At 35.9% G+C, this 8739-nt stretch overlaps 1 protein-coding gene across 1 annotated transcript; it reads right to left on the reverse strand.

The window, feature by feature from the left end:
* Positions 1-585: 585 nt before the first annotated feature.
* LOC118279339 (odorant receptor 4-like) lies at positions 586-8194 on the reverse strand. The gene is made up of 7 exons (XM_035599004.2): positions 7489-8194; positions 5992-6169; positions 3118-3214; positions 2616-2720; positions 2118-2206; positions 1635-1701; positions 586-710 (listed from the first exon to the last, which is right to left on the reverse strand). Exons 1-7 carry the CDS (start codon positions 8096-8098, stop codon positions 657-659), a joined length of 1200 nt encoding a protein of 399 aa, XP_035454897.2. The 5' UTR covers positions 8099-8194; the 3' UTR covers positions 586-656.
* Between the last annotated feature and the right edge of the window lie 545 nt (positions 8195-8739).

The following is an 8739-nucleotide window of genomic DNA, read 5'->3' on the forward strand; positions in this document are numbered from 1 at the left end:
ACGAGTTGATACACGTACTATTCCATTTTAGTGCAAAGCAGCCTCATCAACTGGTCCGCTATCAATAATTAATTCTGTATCACTAATTACAACATTGTCAACTAAGATAAGAAAACAAACATGTCCTAAAAATTATGCATGTTTTTCTACATTCTACATGATACTATGTAAGTACATTGACTAGCATGCATTGAATTTGTGCGAGATTGTTTGTTTCGGTGAGGTCTTTTTTATTATTATTTTTTTATTTGAAGGGGGAAAATCATCCAATGGCTTCTCCCGCCTTGGACGAGGCTGGAGGTAATTTAATTTCTGTGAGGTCTAGGGTCTAGTTTTGTGTGAAGACTAGCTATTGTGGCTGGGGTAAGAAGACCACGCTTTGACTATCAATATGGCAACTAAAGCGATTTTTGCTTCAGTTCGAAACATTCTTGTAAATGTCCTATTCTGGTTTCATAAGACCAGAAGAATTAAAATTTTAATTTTAATCTTCACTATGCTGTAATTGTTGCATCGGATCAAGCTGTGTAATATTCTACTGGGATTTTATTTTTGAGATTTTTAAATCTACGTATTCTTTTATTACCAGTTACTATTTTCTCAGTTATCATTTTCGTTTGGACTTAACCTGTTGAAAATTCATGAAAACTTTAAGATTACTTATACACCGTCTTCAGTAGAGCGAAATAGGACCATGATCTGCTCAGGATCTGAAAAGAATTAATAAACCGATTAGAAGAATTTTTTATAAGATCCTCGTGCATTTCCTAGAACATAGGGGGCAGTAGGCACCAATGTGCACTAATCACATTCCTGCTTTCTTCTTAGACAAATAAGCAAACCACAAACGCAAACAAAACGCTAATCTACATAATCACATTAAAATTAAACAAGAAAGATACCAATAAAATTACTCTTTTAATGATCTTAAAGACACGTGTAGGGAAAAAATTAAAAAATGCAAAGAAAACTGAAGCAAAGATAAACATGCAACATCGGTCCCATTCTAAGTAGGCATGTAAAAACAAGCTGGTATCGAACAGCCATCTTATAGAACGGGCTTTAAAAGTATGGTATTACAATGTGACTGAATAGAAGGTAAGCAGAAGGTTCATAATCTGGATAATATTTAATGCATTTAGACTTTAGTAGCCGAGTATGCATAGTTTTATTTGTTGTAATATATGATTTAATGTCTATATACGAAAACAAGATTCTAAGTGAAGACTGATGAAGTATGGCAATAACATTATTTTGTGTTGCATTTGGAGATCTATAGATTTTTGTGTCTTTTTAATAATTCTACGTTATTATAGATGACATTAGTATAAGTTAATTAAGTGTGGGAGAGTTATGCTTTGGCACGAAAGGGGAGCTCGACCGGAGTGATACCACGGCCTCACAGAAAACCGACGTGAAGTGAAACAACGCTTGCGTTATGTTTCATTGTGTGAGTGAAGTTACCGGAGGCCCAATTAACTCCCTTCCCAATCTTCCTAGAAAAACGTCATCAAAACACAATCAGCGCGAGCTACCACCGCCTCCAACAATCACATCAAATGCTACTTCTGTGGAATCTCCTGTCCCATGGTCACTGCAGTGTTATGGATTGTTAGCAGCTAAAAATAACTTACCGTAGTGAATGCCCCTAGATTGAGGTCTGCAAACTTCCAGGCTGTCAGCCTGCATGCCTTGTGGGACCTGCAAGCATGCACTTACAGTGGGGGATGAAGGCCGGTCATTGGACCGGGTGTAGTAGTACGGTGGCTACAATTACAATAATAGGCTATTTGAGTTTTATTTCTGGGTCTGTTACTACGAAAAACTACTTGTAATTATGTTACAATTTTTGTATAACCATTGATAAAAACCATTTTGTTAAAATTGAAGTTAAACATAGCATTTGGAATAAAACCGGAATAATTAAATGTAACAAAGCGAGTACTGAATTTAAATTTGCTTTTAAAAGGAAGATCACTCAAATTGATGACCAAAGAAAAGATGGATACATTGTGAAAGAAATGATAGGAACGAACAAAATGAATATATGAAACAGTAACGTATACTTCTGATATATAACAAGATTAAGAAAAGACAGAAGAAGTCAGGCTGCGTACCTCAGTATCACAAACAGTATGGTCCTTTTAGAATCTTCATCGGCCTCATACCAGGGACATTTGTACACCGAATCACTTATTTCAATGCTCTGTAAAATAAAAACTTTTAAAGTAATTAACGTACATTTTAATAAGTACTTTTTTGAAGAAACTATCTGCTACTACTCAAATCAGACCTTGGACTAATTTCGGCCACAGTACCTTGGACTGATACCTTAATTTTAAACTTAACACCTGTACTAACTAATATTACTTAGTTTAGCATTTCGAACCTACTCGATGCAATTCTGATAGAATTGAATTGATATACCCACATCTGCCTTATAATGTCTTAAGGCTTAAAACTTCCTCCGGGCTATCTAGCAGGTTACCAAAGCTTCGGAAGATAGAAAATTAGGAGCAAGAACGGGTTGGTTTTAGTCAATAAGAGGACACTCTCTCACCTCGCTCAAGGGAGAAGTCATTGGATAACCCCCTTTAAAAAAGCTTAAAACTCACCGACATCATCAGTAAGTCTGCGAAGTAGCACACCAGTGATATCTGTGACAGACTCATCACCAGGAATGTGATGAATGCCAGGATGAACCGCATCTCGTCCGCTACCTACATGAAGTAACAATATATCCTTAGATAAGCATTTATTCACACTAATAAGTAAAATTGGAGTGTCTATAATATTAATACAATAAAATAACTACATGCAAAAGGTGAAAATTATTTTTAAAATTTTTGTCTGTTGTCTGTTTGTTCTGGCTAATCTCTTAATGAAATGGCTGAACCGATTTTGACGCGCCTTTTACTGACAAGTAACTGATGTACTAAGGTGTAACTTAGGCTACTTTAATTAGTCACAAATCCGTAAGCCACACAATTAAAGTCGCGGACATCAGCTAGTGTGTAAATAATAATAGTCAACAAGAATTGATTGTTTTCAGCCAAAACACGTAAAGCATTATAACAATTTTAGAAGTAAACAAACAAATATTTTCAAAGTATTTACCGTAATGTTGAACGCGGCGAGACAGATGAGAATCGAACTGGTGACCATATTGAACAGGGACGATTTTGAAAATAACACTTCCATTTGATTTACGAGACTGAAAGATGAGACATTATCATTAAAACTATATATAAGTATACATAGTATAGTGTAGGACACATCCTGGGTCATGGTGGAAACAGACTCATTTATTTTAAGCTATGTTTTTTATGTGGAAAGATGCGTGCTATGGAGGCGTGCTATGGGGGCGTACTATGAATGTGTGCTGCGGATGACTTCTCTATTATTGATACATCGCATACTCGAGCTGCGCATCTTCCTCGTACAGCTACATAGCTTAATATCAATGGAAACGATCACATGGTTTTACAGCTTAGCTATTACATCTACGCAGCAGAGCTACATTGCACGTCTCTGGTGGAAAAGCACTCTAAAGTAAAAAAAATCAAACAAAGATCAAACACAATCTATAGCAACAATTAATACAATTGATAAGAAAGTGATAATATCTCATTACGTTAGCATAATGTGCTGGCACATTAAATCTGAAATAGTATGCATAAGTTATGTGCCATTCAGGTGGCAAGCAGTAGCCAGGCTTTATAGTGAATAATTCTTAGAAAATAATTACTATTCCAGTCACTCAAATGCCCATAAAGCCAGTAATGATAAAATTTTATCGTCTTTTCCCAGTACGCGTATAAAGTGTTAGTAAACGCGTCGAGTGTATATGAAAGCTGCTTATAACTATTTGGCTTTAACTAGCTGTTACTTAGGTTAATCTTTTTTTAAAACAGTCTTACGTTATCCTACTGAGTTTAAGTCTTGCGTTCCAGATGCGGTGTTGTTTATTTATTTGTTATGCAGAATGGGGCAATTAAAAGTCACCTTAACCGACGAGCATGCATGAAAAGACTGATGACTGTTGATGAAGCGAAAGAGGTGTGTAAGATTCGTTGCAATTGGCGTTCCATTGTCCCTGCCTACCCGTATGGGAGATAGGCGTGAGGTTATGTGAAGGGCTTCGTTTAATACATGAAACTGATTCATATACTCATCAGACTTGCAATATAATATTGTGTACCCAAAAGTTTTTGGCTTTTAAACGATTGCAACGCCGCCGTGACCATAAGTGCAGACAAAATAAAAAAGGGAATCGCTCTTGTAAATACTAATTCAGTTTCTCTAATTAAAATCTCATATTTTCAAAGCTAATACCATAACATAGGTATCATATTTGAATGCATGACTAGATGACTTCCTTAAAATATGGACCCGACTATATAAGGATAGTTCCCATAAGTAGCAGAGGCAGTCATTTTTGCGTTATCTTCCCATCTCTTTATGGTGCCTGGAATGAGATCTGTATGTAGCCAGATCTATACAAAAACAGATATCATATGCTTCATATTATCTTTGCAAACGATTTTCAACCTTATCTTCTTGCAATAAACACGAAATTCTATTGCATAGTGTAGGATAGTATGATGTGCTGTTAACCACTGACGTACGATTGTCCAGTTTGGCTTCTCCTAACATGGTAGACTAAATTTAATATGTATTTTATAGGCAGTAAATATGTAACATCATTCTTGCTTCCTCTTTCTAAGGTTAGTTATTTTTTAAGGGTTTAGAAGGCATTGAAGACCAACTAGACAACAAACAAAAAGAAGTCTTTTTTTTAAACATTTCCCCACTTTAGTTTTTTCTCCTGTGTAGTGGGAGCGCTTACAAACATACAATTTCACATGGACATGACACCTAGAACCGAAACAACAATTTGTGGAGCACAGAAAGAGATGCTTCGTGCGGGAATCGAACCCACTACACGTTGCACGGCAGCCAGTTACGCCTAGCCACCGCGCCAACCAATTGCAGTCAAGTTGTAATTGCATTGCCAACCTTTGAAGAGACGCGAAACAAAACACAAACATTTCTTCACAAACAAGATAAATTCTCAAATAATACATGATGATATTTACATATCCATGTCTCAAGTTTAATTTTCACCGCTAAAAAATATACCACAACCTATTAAAAACGACCACACAGCGTCTTTAGACCAAGGGCCATTACAAATGAATATTCACCTCACGCAAAGCCTAGGCAAGCATGGCAGTGCTGATAATATTTATTTATTTATTCAAATCACAGCCAGTGGTTATTAATCTAACGTGTATGATGAACTGCCGAGTAAGGCACACGAGTGCACATCTGGGTTATTGGGTAATGTGGTAACTTTCCACTTTATGACATTGTCAAGGTTGATGGTGTTTTGGTCATTAAGTATTTGGTGTTTATGTGGTTTAAGATTTAGGGTGATTTTTCTATTTATAACAAACATATAAAAAATATCGTGAGAGATACTAAATTAATTAAAAATCACGGTTTACTCACGTAAAGAGTCGCGGTCGTCGTCGCCGTGTTTGCGCACGCTGCTCATGACGAAGAGTCCCTCTGTGACTCGAAACTAGTAGAGCTTTTCTCAATTAATTGACGTGAGTAAATTGTGATTTTTATTTAATTTAGTATGTCTCACGACAATTTTTATGAACGGCTAAAAAGATTATCGTGCCATATATAAGTTAATCGGCTCAGGCTAATTGCATGAAACAACCCCGTACGCTGTCGCATATACTCCTCTTTTGTATCACAGCCTCACAGGGGCCCCTGTGAGGCTTGAAACTAGTCGAGTAATTTCGTCAAACAGTTGCACGATGAAACGTGTTTCACTCAAATTATGATCGTTCAACTCAAATTATGTTTGGGTTAGTTCTTTGTTATGGAGAAATATAAATGTTTTTGTTTGATATAATTACTTTCATTAATCCTAGAATTGACATTCCTAGTTGATCCTATTTCTAAAATACTTACTCAATGAGTTCCTGATGTCTCTCCACAGCCTTCCCCAACTTCTTCCTAGTTTCATTGATTGAAGTAGACACTGCATTCTCAAATTGAAGACCGAGCAAACGAAAATGCATTTTAATGTACAAACATAGGGCGCAAAACAGAGTGTCACATCCGTAGACGTTGAAAATAACGATGGCAGCTGAAAGAAGTTTTCCTTATTAGAATGTTTAATAAAAAATAAACTGTTATTGTTTTCCAATTTTAAAATTGTAGGAAAGTTCTAGAATGTATTGTACACAATTTTGATATTGGAACAATTTATTCATAACGTAATATGCATCATGACATGTATATGAAATGTTATAAAAATACGGAGTTTGAATAAAAAACTACAATCTAATTGAAATTGGACTAGTAACATAACGTTAAGCATTGTGAGTCAACATGGCAATACTACTAGTGTATAGGTGCAAAGAGGTAAGCGTCCACAGGCCCGCAACGGATTTTAGTTTGTTTAGAATAGAATCTCATATAACTGCGTCCACTGATCCGCATACTACGGAACGCATCATCATCATCATCCGCATCGGCAATGCCTACATGCGATGCGTACTGATGACCTCATACGGAATGCGAACGATGCGTGCGATGCTTACAATGCGGGCCTGTGGACGCGTAGGTACCTTAAGGCACCTACCTCACGACAACGATGACGAAATTTTTCGAGGCCTTGTTGTTATTTTTATTTGTTAAGTACTAAAATCTTTATAATATTATGTTAAGCTAGTTCATACATATTTACGTACAAATATGCAACCTGATTCACCATCGCTGAGTCATCTTACATCTTATTTTACTCCACAATAATTATGAACCTTATTAAATGACGCTCAATTACGTTATTACAGTGTATTACGTAATACGATAGCGTTTAAATTACAATAATAATTACCTAATAAATGCTATTGCGAGTGACTTAGTTTTGTTTAGTAACTCTCAATACTAAAAGCGCTAAAATTAAAGTAAAAGATATGAATGTAAAAGGGTGATTTCGATTTTAAAATTCTCAGCACCAGAAGCTAGAATGGAGCCCTTTCTTTAAAAAAAAACGTTGCCACGCATTAGGACTTTCTCCTGTGTCGTGAGTGCGTTTATAAACATACAGACTACACCCAGACCCGGAACAACAATTTGTAGATCACACAAAGAGTTGTTCCGTGCGGCAATCGAGCCCGCGACACGTTGCACGGCAGCCAGTTGCCCAGCCACCGCGCCAACGGTGCATCAAAAACGGGTCTGGAATTATATTCAGTTTTTAGGAACTAAGGAAGCCGTTGTTTGCTTATAGTCGGTCTACCATAGCATCGGTTTCATAATTCATCGGCCCATTCATTACACACATACATAGACCTCCAATCTCTCTTTACTTTGGCTTAACCCAATATGGAATTTTAAATGCTTTCATGTTTTAAACAATTCCGATCTAAAGTCTACATAAAGTGTATTTATTTTACTTACTTGCCCAAACCTGATGCACATACACGACAAACCACAACGAAGGCTTGTAGATCTCAAAGAAGTATTTAACTTGGTAGGGGTAGACATAGGCAAACTCTCCAGTCTTGAAGTAATTGTAAGTAGAGAGTAACGCAGGACTGAAGCAAAACGTCGTGAAGACGAAGATGTAGACCGTCATGAGAGAAACATGAACAAACTTTAACAATTTCATTGAATCTGTTACAATTTTCCTTTTAATCACATCCGTCTTCTCTTGTACTTTATTGTTCACTATCGGTTGTATGGCCTTCAATCTCCCCACGACGTTTAGCAGAATTCCTTTATTGATATAAAGGAACCATGTTTTTACTGTACTCAGTACACTTATTGTGATACAAGGTGATATTAGGGAGAGTTCCACGAACGGTAGGCTGTTTCGTATGCCTGCCACCACCCAGTATGTTTCACCGAATATAACTGTGTACAGTGCAATGAAGTTACAATAAAATAAACAGTTGTTTATGAAATATTCCAACGCTTTGTTCATGGCTTCGTTCGATATTTTGATGCCAGATATTAGGAGAGCGTGTCTCGTCAGTTTTAGAGTTTCGTTGAATTCCTTGTCTGACATTTTTGTTGTTTCTTTATTTGGACTAAGTGCTGGTTTAATAGTTTCTTACACAGATTTTTTATTGAATTTATTATTATTTGTTGTTTTAAAGTCTGTTACTTTATCCACATCCTCAATTGAAATGAATTTCATAAAGGTGTTTTCTTTTCTACCCCAAAATTAAGTTATTATAAAATCCCTTTGAACAAAACAAAGGTGTCCGATATTTTTAATTATCAATTCTAAGTGTCAATTTTAAATTTACTTTACTCTAATTAAAGTCCAAACATTCTTATTAATTATCCATTTGGCAGTCTGTAATTAGCTCATTAATACAAAATTATATTTGACAAATACGTATGTTACTTTTAATGTATGTAAAAGTAACTGTACAATGAATTATTATGTATTTAGGTACTTAAATGTAAATACATATTGAATTTAATTTAATTGGAAATATGTAAATACATATTTCGAAATTATTTAATGAACAATCTTCTGTGTGTGACTATGCTTACGTTACCGCTTATGTGTTTTTCCAAACTGTAATCTACGTCTGTGACAGTACTGTACAGGGGCCTTAGTCTGCTATTACAATTGTGTCAGAATGGTCGATCACTGAGCAGTGCGAGAGGGACGGAGCTATACAACCTACATAGCTC

The sequence above is a fragment of the Spodoptera frugiperda genome, chromosome 14 (genome assembly GCF_023101765.2).
Source record: "Spodoptera frugiperda isolate SF20-4 chromosome 14, AGI-APGP_CSIRO_Sfru_2.0, whole genome shotgun sequence".
Lineage (NCBI taxonomy): Eukaryota > Metazoa > Arthropoda > Insecta > Lepidoptera > Noctuidae > Spodoptera > Spodoptera frugiperda.